The sequence below is a fragment of the Panthera onca genome, chromosome E2 (genome assembly GCF_046562875.1).
Source record: "Panthera onca isolate mPanOnc1 chromosome E2, mPanOnc1 haplotype 2, whole genome shotgun sequence".
NCBI classification, from domain to species: domain Eukaryota; kingdom Metazoa; phylum Chordata; class Mammalia; order Carnivora; family Felidae; genus Panthera; species Panthera onca.
The window spans coordinates 21,922,494-21,945,784 of record NC_138353.1 but is presented as its reverse complement, the minus strand read 5'-3'; the positions used below and the strand labels follow the sequence as shown (position 1 = coordinate 21,945,784).

The following is a 23,291-nucleotide window of genomic DNA, read 5'->3' as shown; positions in this document are numbered from 1 at the left end:
GAGTGAGAAAATACAATAAATAGCCTTGACAGATGGACAAAAACAGTGGAAGAAAAGAACCACGTTGAATCCCGGGACCTGAGGCAGACGTATTGAACGATACCACGGTTTGGTCTTTCCTCATGGTTGCGTTAGATTCTTTGGATCGTGGTACCAAGAGTTCTGGTTTTACTTTTGATTTTTATATATTTATTATTTGGAGTTGTTAACTCTGGAGACTTGTCGGACCACGGTGCTATTCTCCGTCAGTGATTCGCTACCCTATGATTCTTAAGTCGGGTAAGCTAGCTCCAGCTTTGGGTGAGCCGTGGACATTAGCATAGTAGGCTCCCACTGAACTGAGCTGCCTTTGGTGGCTACTGAGAAAATGCAGTCCGTTTCTGAGAAGATTTGGATAAAACTTTAAAAACATTTCTTAGGCGTCCTGAGAACTGGTGTCTCAGTTCCGCTCAGGTTCTTTGGGTGTCCTTGGATTAGTTCAGATGCCTCTGGCTATAGACTCGGGCCCTCTTTTCTTCTGCTCAACAGTTGCTCTCCCCGAGTACTCAGAATCTTCTCTCCCTGAGCCCTGGGTATGGTTTGGTGTCCACCGCGATGGCGGCTTCTTGAGTTGGGTGTCTGGGTCTTGGGATCTGCTTGAAACTCACTGATCCCTGGCTTAGGACGGACTTAGAGTCACTATTCTGGTGGAGAGAATGGCTTTTCCTGCCCTGCTGCCACTGACTGGATTGTTCCCTGTTGTGTCTGTGCCCTAACTCCAGCGTGATGAAGAATGGGGCCACTTACATTCTTTGTAAACTTCTTATATCCACGTAAGAAATAGGAGTCTCAGCTCTCCTTCCCCACCAACCCAGGGCCTTCCCTTGTCTTCTGTGGGAGAGGTAACCAAGCCCTAAGGGTGGCACTGGGTCGCAGGCAGGCAGGAGTGATGCTGGCAAATCTTTCTCTTATCTGACAGTCAAGGCCCTGGCCCCTCCTGCTGATTGTTGCCCCTCTTCTTGCTGTGGTAGGCAATGCAGAAGGGCCAACAGTAAGTGTACTTTTCTTGGGCTTCATTTATTCTTAACTCCAAAGTCCACAGCTTTGCAAATTGGCTTTTGGCCAAGTGGGAAAGTTGATCAAATTCAGCCTTGCGTTACAGGCAACAGTAGAAACAAAAGAAGCAGAAACCCTATCCAAAAATTTAGAATACCTTAAAAAAAAAAGGCAAGGTGAAACAATGATAAGTGAGTTCCCTAAACAGTTCATGCCCGCTTTCTCTGTGCCAGGCAGTGGGCTTGGCACCAATGGTCCTAAGAGGGCTATGCTTCCTGCCAGAAGCTCCCGGCCAACCAGGGGGATCAATACACAGTAGCCCACAAAAGCAGCATCCCGCTTGGGCAGAACCTCGAACGGAGAGAGAGAGAATGGAAGCGGTATTTCAGGGACAGGGTTGCACGGCAAGGGCATGGAGACCCTGCAGAATGAAGCCTTTTTGCAGAGACCATTAATGGTTTGATTTGGTGTGGACAAAGGAAGGATGCTCCAGAGGAGGTGGGAGAGGTGGCTGGGACTGGACTTGGAGGTCCTGATTATCCCTTAGAGGGCAGGTGACCATCAAAGATTTGAGGCAAGGAAATCACAGCTGAGCTCCTCCTTTAGGGGCCCACTCTGGTATTCCTGGCAGAATACCGGGGGGGTTGGGGGGGGGGCGCCTGACAGCGTGAAGCCCTCCTGCAGGCCGCCATGTTCATAGTCTAGGCAAGAGTTGGGACACACCGGATCAGCCTTGAGGGGAGATGGGAAAGAAAGAGGGAGACTCACCAGGTAGAAGAGATTCATCCTGGAGATCAATTGGCTAGGAGGGAGGGCAGAGAGCACTCCCTCCGCAAACCAAGTAAGAAAGAAGGAAGATTCTAGGACCGTGTGCAATGAGAAGTGAAAGCGAACTCCAGCTCCAAACATTTGGTTGGCCTCCAGTTTCTCGGGAACAAGACTGCTTTGCTAAGTAGATACACAGGACTTCGGCTATTACTGTTGCAGCAAAAGTGCTGAGTGTGCTGTTTGGATGTTTTCTGGTGTAAATGGTTGGGCCTTTTTATTTACTTGTTTATTTTTCGGAGCAAATGAAACCCAGCCTCGGGCCTTGACCTCTCTGGGTGCTGCTGGGTGGGCCAGTACTCAAGAACTTCCAGGAATGGACATCCACAGCTTCTGGGCATCAGCTGGGAATGCGATTGTTCTATTATAACTTCCCAAACCAAATGCTTTACTGGTTCCTCAATGGGTGCCTGTCTGCTGTACCTCAGGACAGAGAAATCAAGCATGACGGATTGGGCGGGTTTCCACTAGAGTCCACGTTTTGTTCTGATTTAGGGCGTTTCTAGAAAAATTTGATTTCAAGGGTTACGGTTCAAAATCTAACTTCTTTAAAACTACCCTGGCCGTGGTCATTTGAACATTTCGGTTGCCGCCGATATCTTCTCCGGCCTCCTCTTGAAACCCAGTGGTTCTGCAAATTCTTCCAGCCCTGCCCCAGAGCAAGGCTTGGGCCACGGCCCTGCGTCACCCCACTGCAAACCCACACTCCCTCCTCATGCTCTGTTGCTTATCTGTAAAGAGTCGATGGGAGGATAAGAAAGTGAACTGGCTTAGTGCTGAGACCTGAGTCAGAATCCCAGGCGGAGGGATTTATGGCTTTGTGTGTGTGTAGAACTGGGGTCAGCAGAGTACAATAAAGGGATCAAATCCCTCTACTGTCTGTCTTTGTGCAGCCTGGGAGCTAAGAATGGTTTCTACGTTTTAAATGGTTGGGAAAAAAAAAAAAAGAAGAAGAAGAAGAAGAAGAAGAAGAAGAAGAAGAAGAAGAAGAACGACTATTTCATCTCCCACGAAAATTATACGAAATTCAAATTTCAGGGTCTAAAAAAAAAAAGTTTTGAATTTCATCAATAAGGCGTTGGAAATTTATTTCCTCCCTTGTCACAGAGGTGCCTACGTAATACCTTTGATTTTGTGTCTTGGCTTGCAAAGCCTAAAATATTGGCTATCTAACAGTGTAGAGGAAAAAAAAAAAAAAAATCTAGGTGTTGGGAACATTCTCTCCTGTCACCGGGAAAGTCTGAATTAAAGCTCTCCCTAGGATGGAAAGGTCTTGTAAATCCCTGTCTAAGTTATTATTAGCGCGTAACTTATTATTTGTCCAGATAGGTATATTGGCTACTTTTCTGTCCTTTGCCAGTCTGAGTTTGCAAAGTGACTGCAATCATAAGACCGATAGCACTGATAACAACGATGCTGTCCTCTGAGCCGTGGGGGTCGAGGAGGGAGCAAGCAGAAGAGCTGACCGGTTCCTCTTTGTGCCCGCAGGTCACAGGCCTTTCCAGTGCCGATACTGTCCCTACAGTGCCTCTCAGAAGGGAAACCTGAAGACCCACGTCCTCTGCGTCCATCGTATGCCTTTTGACAACAGTCAGTACCCCGACCGCAGGTTCAAGCGCTCCAGAGTCGACTCGGAGGCTTCTGGGAATTTCGAAGACCCGACAGCTGTCAAGGCGGGGAGCTCAGCAGAGCTAACAGAGGAAGGCTGCAAAGCCCAGGAGCAGCGTAACTGAGCAAACTGACCTGTATATTGCAATATTATTTTACACAGTTTTAAGATTATGCATCTGGTAAAAGAGTTTGCTAACTGCATTCCAAGGGGAAAAAATCATGTACAACTCCCCCACTAGTGTATAGAACATTTAAAAAATTTAAAAAGATATCTATATATATATATATTAAAGAAAAAAAAAAAAAAAACCCCAGCCCTTGAAAATGGCTGCTAAACTGTTACCCGGCAACAAGTCCTTCCAAACAATGCAGGTGGAAGAGAAGTGATTTCAGAAACGCTCGGTGTCCTCCAAGCTTGAGAAAGCTGGGGGCCCTTCCAACTCTTAAGTCGTCTTTGTCCCCAAATCATGCTCTTAACTGAAAAATGATACCATCTAAATGATTTAGCGTTGCCTTGAAGACGGAGGGGCTGTGTTTTCATTGTTGAAAACACCTCTATAATCTGACACCAGCTGCTGCCAGTTGCCGCCCACCCTAATGAGATGTGCCGAGAGGCAGCCGCGGTGCCAGTCAGACTGGAGCGGTCACTGCAGAGAAAATCAATTCACGTGGTGTCCCAACTGCTCGCGCGAAGAAACCCTAGACCGCCCGCAGCCAGCGCCAGGGCTGACCAGCACTGCAGAGAATTGCCACCTTAAACGTGCATTAAAAAAAACAAAAACAAACAAACAAACAAAACACAGCCAAATGAATCAATGGTCAGAAATCATCTGCAGACAAATGCCCATTGCAGGTTTGAGGAGTAATTCCTTTTTTTAGATCAAATCGCAGTATTGAGAGGGAAATGCTTTTTCTTCTTGGTTGTCTGGCTTTTTTTTTTTTTTTTTTTTTTTGGATGAAAAAGAAGTTGCTAATAAAAAAAACAATTAGGGGTACATTATGTAAAATGTGGTTTAGGAATACTAGCCAACCCTACCCAGAGAAGGTGCTGGTGAGAAGTGGGAATTTATGTAATAATAGAAAGATGGTTTTTTATTATGATTTTAAACATTTTACTTGAATGAAGGCTGCTCCGGTCCTTACGATCAGATTTTTGTCATGTGTTCGTTTTTGTAAGTACCACAGACATGAAGCGAGATTTTCTTCTCTGACAAGCTCTTATGAAATAGCTTGTATTAAAAGACGAATCTAAACATCCTGCTCTCTATCGCTAATGAAGAAAACTGTTTGAGTTAAAAATGTCTGTTTTTGTAAAACAAATGTGTTCTATATTTTTGTAGATTTTAGATTTTTTACTGATTGGATACTCCAAATTTATCAAGTTCTGCACCACCCAGAGGGAGATTTTGAGGGCCAATAATGAACCACTTAACTCATTCAAAAAAAAAAAAAAAGATTTAAGAAGACTAGTTAAGGGTTTATTCTTGAATCTGCTAGAATGGCGTACGAGTTCAGCCTCTTAACATACTTCCTTTGAGTGACACGAAATTGGTGCTGTTGCTTGTGACGATAGAGAAGTATTGAAGTATTAACTTCTTCTAAAACGAAATCATTCAGACTTAAACAAAAAAAAGTCGATATTTCCTTGCAGGCTGGGAGCACAGAATAAAACCCCAGGGCCTTAAAAACTTCAGCTCTGCCTACAGCAGTTTACAAAATTTCTAAACTGCTCTCAATGTAAATAAAATGCTTAGCGCTATCCTGAGACCAGAAGGAATCTCAGGCTAATAAGGAATCCGGTTTGCATATGCTGTAGAGAGGGTGTCATCTACCCAAGGTTTCGGTGAAAATGAGGTCGCTGTTCCACGTGGACCCATCTGGCATAGAGCAAGCTGCTTTCTTGTTTTTCTAGAATAGTTCTCACTGCCTTACTTAAATCGAGTTGATAAACTTAATGCAACTGTTTCTATGATCCTAGAGGAAGGACTGAAATGTTATTGAAAACTTTCTGACTGTAGTGAGCTTTAGGATTTTAACTGCACTACTGTGTTTGGTGACTGTGCCAGTCGCTTGCTTTCTGTGTGTTTGCCCCGCCTTTGGTATCTTAGCAAAGAAAAATATTAAAAAAAGAAAAAAAAGAAAAAAAAGAAGAAAAAAAAGGTAAAAAGAAAAAAAAAAAGAGGAAAAAAAAAGTGAAAGAAACATGAGAGCCACATTCCATTTCTAGCACTTTGGGCGCTCTTTTGGTATTATTCTTTTGTGTCTTCTGAGCATCGTCAGATGCGACAGGCAATAATTCTGTTTGTGACACTGGGAACACCCCTCCTCTTTGTGGCGTGTGTGTTGATTCCATTTTGTCCAGTGCTACCGTGTCCTTATTTCCCCCTCTGACACAGGCCTTCTTTCCAGAACATTTGTAACTTGTAATACAAACAAGTGACAGCCACAGTGATGCAGTGTCAGTTTCTGAATGTCACCAGGTCCTCCTATCTAAACATGTCAAGTTTCTTCCCTGTAACTTCTGTAGTCTGTGATGCTGGTCATAATACTGTCTACATTCCTACACAAAGAAAAAAAAAAATCTATCTTGGAGGAAATCTGAGATCAATAGCGTAGAGGATTTTGTTGCTATGCTTGTAACAAGTAGAAAACTTTGTATTTAAAGTTTATTCTTGGTCATTATTTATTATTATAATACATCAGTTGACAGAACTTTATTCTGGTATAGAAAGTATTAAAAGTTGTTTTTTCAGCAATGACTGTTTTCTTTCCGCTGTTAGAATAAAATGTCTTTGAAGCAGTCCGGTTTTATCCAGTGTTTTACGCAATAAAACCTCTACCTCTGGAAAAAAAAAAAAATCTTTTCCTATTCACTGATGTTTATTAGGAAGAGTAAAACGTGTTCTTGCAGCTTTGTCAGACTTTGCTAAGGCTTGGTCAAACCCCGCTTATTCATAAAAACCTCCGCAGTATCCTGGGGGGATGGTCCCCACAGCCTCGGGCTGTTCGAGCCCCGTGAGTATCTCTGTGCCGTATACACAACGTGAGTGCGTGTGTGTGTGTGAGTGTGTGCGCACACCCATGTGCATGTGGGAAATACACTTCTTCAAAGGTTCGTGGATCCTGGTTTCAGTAAGGTAAAACCAATGGAAATACAAGTGCTTTTCCTATCGCCGTAATTATGTAAGACGCTGAAAGCATTGGGATCTGTTATTCCCCTTTATTGGTAGAAAGTTGTTTAAAAAATCATTAAATACAAGGAAGGCTTTTTCAGAGGATAATCTGAATTCTTCCTCTGGAAGAAAAGGAAAAGAATAGAGAACAGTAAAATCTATGGTATAAGGGCTACTGAGAACGCAGCCAGCCCTCTGACAGTGACTTGAGAGGGTCTGAAGTGTGTTCCCCACACTTGATGAGCAGAGTCGCTTTTTGATTTGTTTTTCATTGCTGTTGCTTTGGTGTGAAAGCCAAGCTTGCATAATGCGGGCTGCAGCTCTGGAGTACTGAGGGCCCAAGGAAAGGTTGCAAGCAAAAGCATCCACCCACGTTGCGTAGGAATTTGTAAATCACCGTGTTTCTTTCAGGATGCCAGACTATTGGCCTCGCTGCATGGGAGCCGGGGCGACTGGAATGGAATTTTTGACAGACCTGACTGTCCATTGTTATGACCAGCAAACAGCACAGGTGAGTCACGAGGTTACAGGGAAGGGTCAGGAAGTGACCCCATCAGGGCGGAAGGTTCCAACTTCACGTACGTGGTGGATCCCAAACCGAAATGCCTCCAGGGGCCAGGCAAAGCACCTCAGTGGGGGAAAGAGGTGAGTAAGGATGGGGGGAGGGTCTCGGGCGGGGGCGGGGGGTGGACCCTTAGCAACTGCTTGTCATCACCATGAGGAATGTGGCATCAGGGCTTCTGAGTTTTCTAGAGACACCGGATACCTGGATTTTACATTAAGTCTCGCAGTTTTTACAGGTTGGCTCAAAATGTGTTTTCAAGACCTGTATAATAAAGATGAATGAAATGTGGTTTATCTGTAGAATGGAATGTTATTCTGCCATGAAAAGGAATAGAGCACGGATGCAGACTAAAACATGGACAGACTTTGAAAACAGGATGTTGGGCGAAAGAAGCCAGTTATAAAAGACCACATGTTATATGATCCCATTTAGAGGAAACGTCTAGAATGTCCAGAATAGGGCTTCAGGACAGGTTGACGGGCTGGGGGAGGGGAGAATGGGGAGTGACTGCTCACGAGTTCAAGGTTTCTTTTTGGAGTGATAAAAATGTCCTAAAATTAGGCCGCAATGAGGGTTGACCAAGCCTGAATAAACTAAAACACCACTGAGTTGTACACTTTTAAAGGGTAAATTTTATGATATGTGAATTACATCTCAATAAAGCTGTTATAAAATAAAAATAAAGCCAGAAGGCGGCCTTTCTGAGAAGCATCAATACAGATTTCCATCAAAATGTTTTGGGCCCTCAACAGTCATAGACGACTGTCTTCTTGCAGACAATTACAAAACAAGGGGTGTACAGACTTAAATTTGAGCCCTAACTCTACTACTTACTGGCTGCTTGATCTTGAACGATTTAACAGTCCTGGGTTCATCGGTGGTATCTGTGAAACAGTGAAATTGAACGCAATAAAGTAGGGGAGATCATGGTTACGTTTTGTAAATTTTCGGTGTTGTGCTGCTGTGGTGTAGTGAGTTAGGGATAAACTTGGGATTGATTTCACACCTATGAAACACTGTATGCTGAAGCCCCCATGTTTGGGGAAAGGCTCTGATGGTCAGGGTTCTTCCACACCCACCTGCTTCAGACAATAAGGTCCTGGACGGATGTCTTCTACTCTGTTTTCCAGTTTCCTCATTAAAGAAAAAAATCATGGCGTTAATAACTTCCTTGACGTTTTCAGAGTATTGGGAAGCGTCTGGGGAAAGTGTGGGGTGTAGCAGGAAAAGAACTGGTCCTGGGATTTGATGCTGTTCCACTCGCTTGTTCAGTAAAGCTTACAAGGGACCTACTGTGTGCCAGGCATCGGGCCAGGAGCTGGAGAGACACCAGCAAGTCAGGGATCAGGCCCATAGATCACTGTCTGTGGAGAAAACAGACTTCAGTCTGATAATCGCAGAGGTAAACCTAAAATACCCGGAAGACGAGATTCAGAAATAACGTGGATTTCTCACGTCAGGGAAGACTTCCTTAGCAGTGACAGTGACCGGAGACGTGAGGGAGAGTGAGCTGGGTACAGGAACAGCATGTGCAAAGGGCCGGCTGGGCATGGTGAGGGCTCTGATCTCCTGTCTCCGCCTCTCAGTGGCTGTGTGATCCTGGCAGATCATCCCCATGCCCCAAATTTGCTTCTTTATCTATAAAGTGGAAAGCGGTGTCCATAACAAAAGGCTGTCTGTGCCATTAAATGAGATAGTACACATGCAGAGAGCAGGCCAGGCACGGCCAGGTTTGGAGGACTGTTATTAAAAGCGACAACGGCTAGGAACCCACTTCACGTTGAAACACAGCGCATTCTGCAGCCAAGAGAAGAGTCGATGTCGAGGGATGCAAATGACTTCAACAGATTGACAGGATCGGAGAGAACTGGCAGTTACCGCTCACGCCCGGAGGCCTCAGTTCCCTGGGAAGGAGTGGATGGGAGTCTCCTGTATCCAGTTCGGGGTCTTTGTACCTCATCCCTGTGCGGACGAGCTTGGCCACACCGGTGCTGGCAGCTGTTCCATCTGTCGGAGGATTCTACGTAGGGGGGCAAACATCCTGATTTTCCCAGGACGTGGGGCTTTCAGTGGTAAAAGCCAGGGCAGTGCCGGACAAACCCGAATGATTGCTCACCCTGGGTCTCAGCCCACTGTTGCTGCCGGCCACCCGGGAGGCCAGGGCAAGGCCCATCTGGGGGAGCCCAGGGGCTGAGACTTGGGTCCAAGGCGTCCCTGACACAGCCCCCTTTGCTGTGAGGACGAAAGGGGACAGGGCACACGAAGCACTTCACACGGCACCTGGCACATGGTCATCACTTTATCTATTCTTGCTGAGGGACTGAAGCAATGTTTGTTCCTACTTCCGACCGGATGGGGAACGGCTCACGCGTGAATTTCTTTTCCTGGCAGCCAGAAGCTGCTGAGATGCTGAGAGTCAGTGTTAAGGTACTATTTTGTGCTGAAACTTTTATAAAGATAACCCTGCTGTCTCTTGTAGTTTGGGATTTGCACACTTCCTTCCCCTCTCTGTTTAACATCTGTATTGTAACAGTATATTATGAAAACCTCACCTGGTGTATTGTAAGCACAATCCCAAGGAAATTAGTGTTAAATATTGTGATCTTCTTTTCAAGATAGAAGGGCTGGGCACGTTTCACCGAACTAGAGGTATGTTTCCATGGGGAAGGAAAAAATTTCAGAGTGTAATGCAATATTAAAAATGTCGCCCAGCTGAGCATCGCATGTTAGGGGCTTGTGTGGAGTTTTACTCTCTTCACCTGTTGGTGCTAAGAGAAAAGAGAGAGACAGAGAGAGGGAGGGAGGGAGGCTGGGAGGGGAGAAGAAGGGCTTCTGTGAACAGGGAAACCACAGGCAAAGAGGAGGGGGAAAATTTAAATGATCCCAGACCGAACTGTTTTGCTGTTAATACAGAAATACAGTGCAAGACACATTTAATGGGCTCTATTTTTTATTATACTATGCTGAATAATTAAGTTTGAGGCTAAGTGTCACATAGATTTATCTTTTAATTAAAAAAGCATGGTTCACGCATATTTGAGTGGTAGTCCAAATAAATGCAATATAGAAATTTATGTTTGTTTATCTAGGTGTTAATTACCTAGAGATTGTTCTGGATTACTTCTTTTTATAAAGTGTCATAGGCTCGTGTCAGAACGAATAAAGCTTGCCCATGGAACCTTATCAATTTGCTAACTACAGTGCTGGTCTGACCTGCAGGGGGGCAGGGGAAAACTTTGGGGATTGTTATGTATACACACGCCCACATTCAACCCACACCAAATAAAACAGTCCTTTTAGGAAATATTTCTAGGACATAAAGGCACAAATATATCTTCCTTGTTTTACAGCCTCTTGTCCACAGCTATTTATAAAACATGTGATTATTTATGCATTGGGTTATGAGAAGTTCGCGGTGAAGGAGGCTCCATCAATCCGGTTACCTGAACCCCGGAGAGGTGGAGGCAGTCTTTGCCAGTAGAAATGGGGCCGGACAGGAAGTTGGCTGCTGTGATTTGTCTAAAATATGTCAACCTCCTGGCTGCTCCCAGAAAAGGCAGACAGTGGGAGAGGGAGGGATAGCAAAGTTGAGGGTTAGAGGTCACATTTTTTTAAATCAAGGATGCACACTGAGAAAGTAAAACCACAAGCCCCCCCCCCCCCCCCCCCCCAATTGTTCATCATACCTTGGGTCAGCCCCTGCCTTTTTCTTTGTTTACAAAGTGATTTTTGGTGGCAGGTTCAGTCAAATGGCCTGGAAGAAACCGACAGCTTTGGTCAAAAGGTTCAACTTCAAAGAAATAGATTTTCCAAGGGCAGGAAGAATTCCAAACCGATGTAGGAATGTCTAAATTGGGCGCGCTCCTTTGTTCCGGGGGTTCGCTTTTCTTGCGTTTTCTGCATCGCCTGGCCTCTTTCTACTGCGCACCACGCCTCCATTTTTGGCTGTCAGATGCCCAGAAAATCAATAAAAGTAACTGCGGGTCCCAGAGGGCCCTCTCCCCGGGGTGCAGGGAGCCCAGGAGGGGAGCCCTGGACCGGCACCCAACTGTGCTTCTCTCCTGCCCGAGCTGGGGGAGCCTCGGGAACCCCCAAACAGCAAACCAGCCCAACGTGGACGCTCTCCGCTGGGTAGGGCTTCATTTCAATGTTTGTTTCCGTCCTCTGGGGGACTGGCGGACCGCAGGGTCACTGGGCGGCGCGCCTGGATTGGTGCGCCCGGCGGGCACTGAGCCGGGCGCGGCGCCAGGCGGGGGCGCCCCGGGCCTTCGTGTCGCCGCGGGGGGGGGGGGGCGGGTTTCCTCCGCGCGGACCCCTGCACCCGGCCTCTGAGCCAGCCCCGTGCCCCCCTCCCCCCGCCCCAGGCGATCGCCGCAGAAGACAACGTTGTTGGCCGGAGGGGGGAGAGGGTCCCCGCCCCAAGGCGCGGCCCGGAGCCCGCTGGTCCCCAGGGCTGCTCTTCCCGAGAGGTAGGGGACACATGCGGAGAGGCGCTCTCCGTGGAGTTGGGCACCGAGGAGGGCGCGGGGATTCCGCGCGGCGCCCGCCCGCTGAGAACCCCATTACCGCGGACAAGGATCAATGCCTCATTTTTTAAAAATTATTGACACTTAAACTCTATTTTCCTCTCAAATCGCTAACCATTTCCTCCCTGGATCATTGCTGTTGTCAGAAATTGGGCCCCAGCAGCCCTGGGGGTGAAGTGGGGGTGCCGCGGGGCGGGGGAGCCCGTCCCTTGTTCGTGCCTGAGCCCCAGGTGCTGTGCACACAGCGGAGGACGGCAGAGGGTCCCTGCCCAATCCCTTACCCCTCACCCCCAGCCCCCACCGAGTCAGACAAACAAGGGGCTTTGTTGGCAAGCGGGGTGGGGAGCCCCTCTTCTAGAGCAGTGGTCAGAGAGACTCTTAGCGCCGAATATCTCTAGTGAGGGGTCACTGGGTGCCTGCGGGTCCCCACCAGCCTTATCGAAGGAAGGTCCTAGGTGCAGGTTGTCGCCAGTGTGGTGTTCAAAGCTCCGTCTGGAGGTGGTAGAACAGGCGCCTGCAGGGCTTTATGGGCTAGGACATTGGTCTGGAAAGATATGGAAGAACCACGTGCCCAGAAATATCAGCTTTTTTTGTTTTTGTTTTTTAATGTTTTGCGTTTCTTGAGGTGAAATTTACATAACATAAAATTAACCTTTTTTAACTGTACAGTTTGGTGGCTTTAGTACCTTCACCGTGTTACGTTCGGAAACACGTTCCTTACCCTGGAAGAAAAGCCATACCGCGTAAGCAGTCCTGCTGTATCCAACCCCCCCCCCCCCCCCATCCCAGACTCTGCCACCACCAATATGCTCTTTGTCTCCCTGGATTTGCCAATTCTGGATATTGCATTTAAATGGAATCGCACAATCTGTGACCTTTGGCGTCTGACTCCTTCCACTTAGCATCGCGTATGTCTTTCTTTTCCATGACTGAATAATATTCCCTTGTATATATTGTTTACACCACAGCTTGTTTTTCCATTCATCCGTTGATGGACATTTGGGTTGCTTTTGCCTCTTGGCTGTCTCAAATAATAGCACCGTGCCTATTTGGGGGCCTGCTTTCAATTATTTGGGATGTATACCTAGGCGTGGAATTGCTGGGTCACTGGGTAATTCTGTGTTTAAATTTCTGAGGAACAACCAACCTTTATCAGCTTTTTTTTAATTTAAATTTTTTATTTTTAAATTTTTTTGATGTTTATGTATTTTTGACAGAGAGAGAGAGCAGGAGCAGGGGAGGGGCAGAGAGAGAGGGAGACACAGAATCCGAAGCGGGCTCCAGGCTCTGAGCCATCAGCACAGAGCCCGACGCGGGGCTCGAACTCACAAACTGTGAGATCATGACCTGAGCCGAAGCCGGACGCTCAACCGACTGAGGCACCCAGGTGCCCCGAGCTTTTTCTTCAACCAATCAGTTCCTGGCACCACAATGCTTAACACCTTCTAGTGGCTTCCCTTACATTAGAATAAAATCCATTCTCCTTACCATGGCCTTCAAGGCCCTAAATGATCTGATCTTGCCAGTCTCTCGAACTCCACCCCTCACTTCTCCTCAACGCCCCCCCTCTCTAGCCAGAATTATTTTTGTTTTTAATTTTTTTGTGCTTTAGAGTTGCCAAACCTATTCCTGTCCCAGGGCCTTTACATTTGCTCTTCTCTCTTGCCCTTTCTGTCCTGGGCACCTTCACCTTGTTGGGTTCCAACTCAGATGTCCCTCATAGAAGCTTTCTGTCACCACTCCATCTGTGTTTCCCTGAGCCTCGTGCCATGCCACAGTCTGCTATCCTGTGTCTACCTTCCTTGTGGCAGTTATTAATTACTCTCTAAAAATACCTTGCTTCCCCCTTGGTTTACGTGCTTCTGGTCTGCCTTCCTTACTGGAATATAATTTCCATGAGATCAGAGACAGTGCCTGGTGTAGAGTAAGACCTCAAATAAAAGGCCTCAAATAAATACTAATCACTAGAGTATTGTGGAAATTTTGTTAGCTGTTGCAAATGTTCCCTCAGCAATCTCCAGAAATGAGGTCCCCAGACAAAGAAGAATATTGACTGCCTCAAAGGCAGAGAACCGCGCACCCTTGACAACTGGGTGTGGTCCTCCCTGCTTATAGTGTGGGTACAGGTCTGTGGGTGCGCGGGAGGGGTCCGCAGTCCACCTCAGGGACAAAACTGTTCTGATATCCCCATGCATTGGGTTCATCTGAGACCAGCTCCCCAAGCTCTACAAAAGAGCTCACAGCTGTCAAGTGGGTAGCAGCTGTCAGGAAACTTGGATTCAAGTCCAACCCTGCTAACCCGGGCACATGCCTTTTGTTGCCCTGAGCCTCAGTTGCCTCATCTGTAAAAGAGGCTGCTGACACCTGCCATCCGTGAGGCACGCATGAGATCGTGGGGAGGTGTTTTGCCAATGGACATGAGACACACATCGGTCATTATCACAACCATTAGTATGAAAAAATAGGCGGGCCCTGCCTGTGCCAAGGCGCGGGTGGGGAGGACAGAGCCCGGCAGCCTGGTCAGCATCTGCTGCGGCCACCCTAGATCCCTCTCCCGCCCTGTTGACCCTGGCCACACTCATGCCTGTGACCCTGGGGTCAACGCCTCTTCTTAATGCCTTTCCATTTCTCAGTTTGCTGACTGGGGTGATTTTCGGTGAGGTCCACATAAATACTTCAAAAATAATTCACGATGAAGAGGAACGCTTCTGGAATGGATGATGGCACCAGGAATTAAACGCTTTATAGGGCCGAGCGTAAATTATTTTAATGCATGTAATAGATCCGCCCAGGGAGACTTGAGCCCCTCTAGGTCATGCCTCTGTGCCCCCAGGGCCCAGGGGGTGTTGGGAGCAGGTGGCTGGGAGCCTGCTCTACTGGGGCGTGAATCATTCCCCTCTCCAAAGACCAATTCCCCCAGCACTTAGGTCCTCCTAACCTGAGGAAAGAATGGAAGGTTTCCACGTCTGGCCAGGCGGAGACAGGAGCCAGGGGACCGGTGGGGCAGTGTGAGAGCATTTGTTAGCAATGACGACGGTCTGACCTGCACCCTGCCTTCCATTCATTGTCTGCCCCCCTGGAGGGAGGTGAGGAATGCTGCTATATGGCACCAGGCATTTAAAATATTTTGTCTTCCTTGAAAATGTTGGGCGGCAGGACTAATGTTCCAGTTCAGGTCCTCAACAAACAACATTTTACATTTACACTCGTTGCACGTTAGCGCAGGAAGAAATCTTAGGGAACGCTGTGCCCAGCATACCCATTCAAGAGAAGAGAAGCTCAGGGTTGTGGTCCCCCGGACATGGAAAATAAACACACGTGTGATATCTAAGGGCTATCTAAGTCATATTTATAGAGCGATATCTCAAGATTGTTGTTGTGGCTTTGTAATTACTGAAGAGGTTTGTAATCCCAGATGAAAGCATTCATTGATTCCAGGATGTGTAACCATGACCTCTATGGTCAGGCAAAGCATAGTGACAGTGCTTTATGTAGACCAGTTGTCTCATATCTGGAAAGAAGCTTTTATTCACTCAACGTGTAATGATGAGCGTGCATTGGTTCTAGGGCATGTGCTGGGTGTTGGCCGGACAACTCTGAGCCAGACGTGAACTCTGCTCTCAGGAGACCTGCAAATGCTTGGTGACCTTAGGAAAGACCCACATCACAAAGCTTCAAGTGATACAGGCAGTGTGCTCTACTGAGTTCTGGGGCAAGTCTCCTTCCACAGGTAGCCCCTTGATCGTCTGTCCATCTGTATCTGGGATGCCACCCTCAGTGATTCCGTCACACACACCAGAGTCAATGTGATTGAGCATAAGAGCAGTGGGGATAGAACTTAGAGAGAGCAACCATTTCCAGGGAAAGCATGGTGAGGTGAGGTGATGGGGCCTTGAAGGAAAAATAGGATCTGGATGTGAGAGGCAGAGGGACGGTGGGGAAGGAGGTTCCAGGAGAGAGGGTCAATGTGCCCCAAAGGTTTCTGAGGGCGTTTTTCAACCAGCAAATGGACCAGGAGGGTCCAAGCCCAAAGATGGGATGAGGGGTTGCGGGATGAGGCTTCTATAGGCAGGTGCTTATACCAAATGTCTATCGATGGATGAATGGATAAAGAAAATGTGGTGCATATATATAATGGAGTATTACTCGGCAATCAAAAAGAATGCAATCTTGCCATTTGCAAACTATGTGGATGGAACTGGAGGGTGTTACGCTAAGTGAAATGAGTCCGTCAGAGAAAGACAAAAATCATAGGACTTCCCTCGTATGAGGACTTTAAGAGACAAAACAGATGAACATAAGGGAAGGGAAACAAAAATAATACAAAAACAGGGAAGGGGACAAAACAGAAGAGACTCATAAACATGGAGAACAAACTGAGGGTTACTGGAGGGGCTTGGGAGGGGGGGATGGGCTAAATGGGTCAGGGGCACTAAAGAATCTACTCCTGAAATCATTGTTGCACTATATGCTAACTAATTGGGATGTAAATTTAAAAAAATAAAAAATAAAAAAAAAGTATTAAAAAAATAAATCTATAGGCAGGTGCTCATAGAATGGCCCCAGTGTGTTTTCCCAGTATTTTTCATTGTCATGTAGATCAGGAGGGGACTGACGGAGTCTGTTACTGAAAGAAGTTAGGCTGGCTGGTAAGGAAATAAATCATGCTACACTCCAGGAGGACTTTCGAATGGGAATGAAAATTGTAGCCCACAGAGGGAATCTTTTGAAGCGGTTGATGATTACTGTCCACCAATGGTATAAATTGAGTGTATCATCTCCTCCGTTAAGCCTTCCCTGTCCACCTCTGGGACAATTAGTTTCTGTCCGTGCTCCCAAAACACAAGGCTCTGGGACAAGAGTTCAGGACTGACCACAGTGTGTCCTGGCAGGTTCTGCTTGTCTCCACCGCGGCTGCCCTGGGTCATTTGAGGGCAGTGGCCCGGCTGGTTCGTTCCTGGATTCGTGGTGACCCGTAACGGAAGCCTCATGTATGCTTCCTGGTTCTGTCTGTATAAATAAACCAAGTTTAAAATCTGGACTTCCTGAATTTTTGTTCAACACAACCACACCATCTCCCATTTTAGGTTTCTGGAAAGAAACCACTCAAACCATCAAAAATATAATTGGCTCTTAGATGGCAAGCTTGTTCAGAGCCAGAATGGTGTATACCTCATAGCATTAGCAAGGCGCCTGGCACCAGTGTGCATCCAGTCAATGTCCACAAAAGGCGCACCGCGGGGCCGCAGCTCATGTTGTCAATGCCCTGCTCCAGGTCCCCTTAGCCCACCTCCGAGTCCCTCTGCAACTGTGGCGGACAGTTCCCAGCCACTGACAGCTTCTTGTATAAAGAACCATAGGAACATGCCCAGCGGCAGGGAAGCCTGGATGTGCTGGGGATTTCATGCCCCCTCCCCCATCCCCCGCTGCCCACACCCTGGGACAGCCTTCAATCGATGAAAGAAGGGAGTCAAGTGAATACATGCCCAGACACTGGTGACCTCTGCAGTCCTCAAAGGGCCCTCCCAGGACTGAGTCCCAGTGGCCCATTGGGGCATCCAGTTCTGGCTTTTCTCCCATCCTTGCCTCCCACCCCCTCCCCTCATCTGTGCTTCCTGGGGGTCATCTCCTAAATGAACTACCTGCACCCACATTCTTGTCTCACCTTCCTCTGGGGAGGAACCCAGGCCAAGACTGGAGCTAAATAAATACATGAATGAATGTTGAATGAATGAAGGCACACAGGAATGGGTGCGTGTGTGGAATGGCGGAAAGACGAGAGGGGTCTGAGAATGAGCTCTGCACACCCCACAGTCTTCTCTGGGCTGCTCTGGGGCCAGGCTGGTGGAGGGGAAGGCTGTGCGGGGCCTTCCTACAGCACAGACTCAGGTAGAGAGGACCGCGTCTTGGTGGTCTTGTCTCTGCACCGCCACGGGGACCACGAGGCCTTTGTCCCAAAGATGTGAGTATAGTCGGGGACCGGCACTCAGCCGGGTTCCCGGAGCACGCTTCCACCTGGAGTCCCAGGAAAGTCCAGCCATCCGTGCTGGAGGGAGGGAGAAAGACAGGTGTCCTCCACACTGCAGTGAGACCATACGTGTTTGGAGCAGAGTCTTGCAAAAATAACACGGAGGCCCAGATAACTGAGATGGGAGAGGGGAATATGGAGAGCGGGGCCGAACGAGGAGAGGATTCGGCGCCTCTTCCAGATGGCTCCTTCCCACCCCCCACCCATTTTGATACGAGGACAGGAACGCATCATGTACCTGAAGGCGGAAACAGAAGGCTCCACCGAAGATTGGACGGAGAAAGCCAGACGCTGCGGAACAGCCAGCCTTCTCCCGGGACCGGCTGTGAGCACTGCTAAGAATAGACCCGGGCCAGGACGGAGTCTCTCTCCGCAGGAGTCTTGGGAACATTCTAAACTCGTGCAGCCGAGCCCACTCGCCGCAGCCTGGCTGGGAGGGGGGCTCAGAGCGCACGGCCTCCACCTCTGCAGCTGCGTGCAGAGCAGTCCTTTCTGGAAGCAAATGGGTCATCATTTGCAGCAGGAACATGGCCTTCCCTTCCTGCGGCGGGCTCAGTCACTTTGCATCCCCGGAATGATTTCAGTCACTGTGTATATGCACCAAGTGTCTACTGCATGCATCGTCTGTGCCTGGCACTGAGGGACGCAGGAGAGAGGAAACGTCCCTGCCCTTGGAGATCTGGAGTCCGCTTGCCGACCTAAGACCATTGGATGGGGTGGGGAAGAGAATCCCGGGGAATTCACCGGGCGTGGAGCCTGGAGAGAGACTTTGGCCGATGGCGGGGGCGGGTGCAGAAATAAGACCCCGATGGGGGGAAGCTGGGCCGCGGAGCCAGGGAGGAGAGAGCTGGGGGTGTCCTCGGGCTCCAGAGCTTCCCAGGAGACCGCTAGGTGGTGTCTATGAAGCCAGCAGGGAAGCGGAGTCACAGGCCACGGCTGCACCAGGCGGGCAGGGACCGGCTGAGTAGAAGCGGGACAGGAAGGGAGTGCGCTCTCTCTCGAAATTTGGCAATGGGAGATACGGTCAGTGTCGGGGTCAGTGGAGCAGAAGGTCAGCGTGGCAGGCTGCTAGTGTGGGGGTCGTCCGTGTCACGGCCGCTGTCGTTTGAAGAAGCGCATCCCCTACACCAAGTCGCACAGCCGGGTGGGAGCAAGTCCTGGCCTCCGGCCGACACACGGCAGACTCCGGTGCTCCAATCCGGCCCGTCTCCGGAAACCCCCAACCCACCTGTTAAGGTAGAAAATCGAACGCTCCTTCAACAGTTACTCCTCGAATAAAATCCTGCAGTTTGAACAGCACCAGGCCTAAGTGGTTTAGTTTTTAGAGGCCGGTAACAAAAGCTCATGGATGGGGGCAAGGCTCATGGTCCTCAGAGGAACAGAGCCATGGCTCTGACCCCAGGACCCCTGACGGGACAACACTGTGCATGCACCTTGGGCTCGAGGATGGCTCTGTAGAGCTGCTGTTTGTGATCGCATGCACTTGTTAGAGGGATGTTTGCTGAGCACCTACTGTCCCTGGTGTGCACCGAGGAGGGGCTGTGTCTGGTGTCTTAGGCTCCCAGGGGACACCAGTTTGGGCACAGGAATGAGGACCCTGACCTTGTCCATGCATTCCTTAGTGCAACCTTCAGATGTGTTTCAAGAGCCTTCTCTGTAATAGGTATTCACCGGGGCTCCCTCTTGTGCGGAAGCTGGGTCTCTGGGAGGAGATAAAGAAATAAATCAACGTTTTTAAGGAATGTCATCTCAGAAAAACAAAGTACAGTGACTTTACTGTGATTTCCCCTGACGTAAGGCCTCAGGCTTTATCTACCACTCTCCAGTAGAAGGGGCCAAGGAGGAGAGAGCAGCAGGGACCCCCACGCTTCACTCTACCCGCTGCCTTGTGGTTGGTGGGATTTAGGACTTGCCATCCCCAGAGCGGCTGCGTGGATGTCAGCCTGACAGACACCGTTAATGCCTCCTGGGCCCGATCAGCTTGTCCTTCCTCCCTGAATTCTGTTTGCTGGTCCTGACCAGTGTGGGTCTCCTCTCCCCTTCATCTTTTAGAAATCCAATTTTACAAGCTGTTGGTCTTGAGTGTGGACTGTTGCATTTTATTAATTTGGGAAAATATTATTTTTAATGACTCCTGTAGCCAAAGCTTCCCCCGCCCCCAGCTGCCGCCCACGGGGAGGTCCCCTTTGTTTGGGCTCTTTTCGTCATCCGGAGCACGAAGGGCCTGTTGTGGGCAGTGCGTGGCCACACAGCATTGCGATTAAGCGTCCTGGCCTTCTCCTCGGGCTGTCACTGTGAGAGGGGAAGCAGTACTTTTGGGGTTTTGCTTTTGTAATTTACTGGGCAGTTCTTAGCACACCCAGTGATTCTAGCACGCCCAGTGATTCCTGGTGGCCTGCATGGACCAGTTCCACTCGCTGACACAGGAGCAAGATGGAAATGAACCCCGTTTCTAGACTGTCTTTTCCATCCTTGTCTCAAACGAGGCCATTTGGCAGGGGATGGAGTGTATGGTCATGGCGGGCACTCTAGAGACGGTTCCTCGCTGCCCATTGTGTGGCAGCTGAACCCCTTTGCGGGTTCCTCTGACCGGTCACCCTGGTACCCAGCCTCTGCTCCCTTGGGTCCACCAGCTTTATCTGTTTGCACGCCCCCAGTTCGGTGTCCCTGGAAGCTCTGGCCCGTCCACACTGTTCTCTGTAGCAGCGCTTCAGGACTCAGCTTAGACCCTTCTTCCCCTGGAAGCCCTCCATGGCTCCTGCAGACCTCAGCGGTCCCTCTTCCTCTGAGCTTCCATGGCCTTTCTGATCCAAGTCGCGTGGCTTGACCACACGTTGGCCTGGGCTCCCTCCACTGAAAGGACCAGGGACCAGGCTCTTGAATCACTCTTCCCGTGCATCCTGGGGTGTCCAGAATGGGAGGGGAGATCACGAAGGGCTTGCTGTGAGGTTGACCGATTGATCCAATGATGGCTGGCTGAACCTGTGGTCTGTGTAGTGGGGTGGATTGGTGGCTCTTTGGGGGTTTCTAAGACCAGAAAGTGCAGAAGGATGAAGTTGCAAACAATAGGGAAACAGATCTTCCTAGAGGTCTCCTGCCTTGCAGGTGGGGTCCCTCATTTACAATCCCAGAACTGCAGACTTGGTGATACGGGGCAGTAAGCCCCCAACCTGCCCCCGACCCATGGATCAGCATGGTTCAGAGAACCCTCTTACCACTAATAGGGTCATCATTTAACTGATGGCTGCTTTCTTTACCAGCGGCCCTTAGCAGCTCAGAGAGCCTTGTGTGAGCCTAAGCAAATAATGCCTGATGCTTATTTTTTCGTATTGGTTCCCCCCTCCCCCCACTGGTTTAGGACGGCATTGGAATTCTAATGGCCCCTTCTGAGGACACTGCCATTAAACAGAATGTGTTATTTAAATCGGAAATAACAATGGCACAATCTGTTAACTTGCTTATCTTTATTAGACATCGGTCAGTGGTTAAGTACAGGCGGGTTCAGTGCCTGCTGCTTCCTTTCCTTTACCGTGTTGGCTTCTCTTCTCTACTGGGTTGGCTTCTTTTCTCTACTGGGTGGGAGTTCACGTGCGAATCTGCATGGAACCACGGAAGCAACTCAGATTCTTTCGTTGGACAGACCCGAACTTGCATCCCAGCCGTGCTTCCGAATCGGTGTGCGACCTTGGGCGGGTCCCGTGGGCTCATCTCTGCGGGGCTGTCGTGAGAGCCACGGGCCATGTGCCGGCCATCCTTATGGCGGATGGCGATAACGCGCAGGCCTGTGCGGGTGAGCGGTGGTAATGGAAGGACTCGGCCTTTCGGTTCACTGCGGCATTCCCCTAAAGTAGATCATTATTCTGTATGGAATAAATAGTGTTATCGGGCTGATATGCTTAAGGCTAATGAGCCCATGTCTAGCATCTGAGAAGCCAGATAACAAGACATGTTTTTCTCCATTGGCTTCTATTGATGTATTAATTAATGAAATCCAAGATTCCCCTTTGAGCTGGAGGAGTGTTTAAATCACTCCCGAGCTGTACGTGGCACAGCTTCTCTCTTGCTCCCAGGTGCTGCAGGGGGCTGGGAAAGGGCAGCCAGGTCTTCCTCTCTGGCCTGGCTCGGGTGGGAGTGGGCACGGGTACCGGCCTGCGTCAGTCACGAAGGGCAGCCCGGAGGGCCGCCGGAACAGGCTTGGCTTCTGCTTCAGCCCCCTCCCTTCCTTTGGCATTTCTGCACCTTCCAAAGTGCCCCAAGACATGACCTCTCGACTCCCTGTCCTGATACTGCCTGAACACCTGCCCATGAATGAGGCTGTGTGTGAATCCCGGGCAAGGCTGTCCCCACACTGTTGGCTGGTTTGTTTTCAGGGATCATCTACTATTGCAAGTGACAGCATGGTAAATGTCACAGTGTTGGCAACAGATATGTTTGGGTGGAAGCCTGACTCTGGCACTTAGTATCTGCACAAACTTAGTCAAGTTGTTGGAAGTCTCTGAGCCTCAATTTCCTGGTCTGCGAAATGGAGATGAGGAGGAGGGGCGAGGGGGAGGAGGAGGAGGAGGAGGAGGAGGACGATAGTATATCCCGAAGGGCTGTTTGTGAAGACGACAGGACCTGGACCTGGCGTGGGCGACCAAGTTCCTGCGAGAGACTCTGCATAAGGCACATAATTAAGGGTGACAGCGATGGTGATTATTTGTAAGGGCGATAACGTAGCTTATTAGATATGGAATGAGGGGAATAAGATTGGTAGAAAAATATTTCTTAGAAAAGTGGAGTTACATTATTTTTCCTGCCTTCTAGTAACTTTAGCTTCTCTAAAAATCTGTCAAGAACATACAGTAAGAAACCTGCTTCCATATTCAAAGTCAGTGTGTGATTAGCACCTTATTTTCCATACAAAGGAGAATGGCATTTGGAAAAAAAAAAAAAAGTTGTCTTCATCAGTGGCTCAGCTCACACTTCTTTCAACAACCCTGCAGAGAATATTCATTTGCATCTCAGCCCCCGAAGTAACCGCTTACTCTGTAGCCCATAGTTAAACCTGTGCCCCCGTTCCCCATGGCTAATGAGCACCTCACCCGCCGTTGGTGAGCGTGCATCCCTGCACACCACGCACCCAGTCCAAACCTATAGTCCCGCGAAAGTGCTTTGCAGCCTGCTCTTGCACACGCGAAAATTCCCAAGACTGCGGCTGTGACCTCCCAACCTGAAGGAGCAAGGCAGCCTGGAACATTCCACATTCCAGCCGCCCTTGCCCACCTCCCAGGGCCTCTGGGAGCAGGGTCTTGGGGGAGCACGGTAAGGTGTCCTACGTCTCTCTGGTCTGTAATCACACAGCTGTGACCGGTAGCACTGTGGTGGGAAACGTGCCCTGCGGGCCCCAGGGCGCTCCAAGGTGAACCTCCGCGGGTCTCCTCTGATTCCTCGACTGATGCTGGACAGAGGGCACCGCGTGGCCTCCACTGGCTTCCCGCCCATGCTGCAGGGACACGGTGGTGATCAGCACCCAGCAGCGTTCCCCA

At 49.2% G+C, this 23,291-nt stretch overlaps 1 protein-coding gene and 1 long non-coding RNA gene across 6 annotated transcripts in view; both read left to right on the top strand.

Annotated features, from left to right (window-relative positions):
* ZNF536 (zinc finger protein 536) overlaps positions 1–6,271 on the top strand; it is a 436,349-nt gene extending 430,078 nt beyond the window's left edge. For all 5 annotated transcript variants that reach the window (XM_060650869.2, XM_060650870.2, XM_060650865.2 and 2 more), the window contains one exon: positions 3,349–6,271. In XM_060650869.2, the coding sequence (XP_060506852.1) occupies positions 3,349–3,593 (245 nt within the window). In that variant the 3' untranslated portion in view covers positions 3,594–6,271. The remainder of the gene's footprint in view (positions 1–3,348) is intronic.
* Positions 6,272–7,384: 1,113 nt separating this feature from the next.
* LOC144614575 (uncharacterized) overlaps positions 7,385–23,291 on the top strand; it is a 120,349-nt gene continuing 104,442 nt past the window's right edge. Inside the window, exon 1 of the long non-coding RNA XR_013552410.2 lies at positions 7,385–11,340. This is a non-coding gene — a long non-coding RNA (uncharacterized LOC144614575). The remainder of the gene's footprint in view (positions 11,341–23,291) is intronic.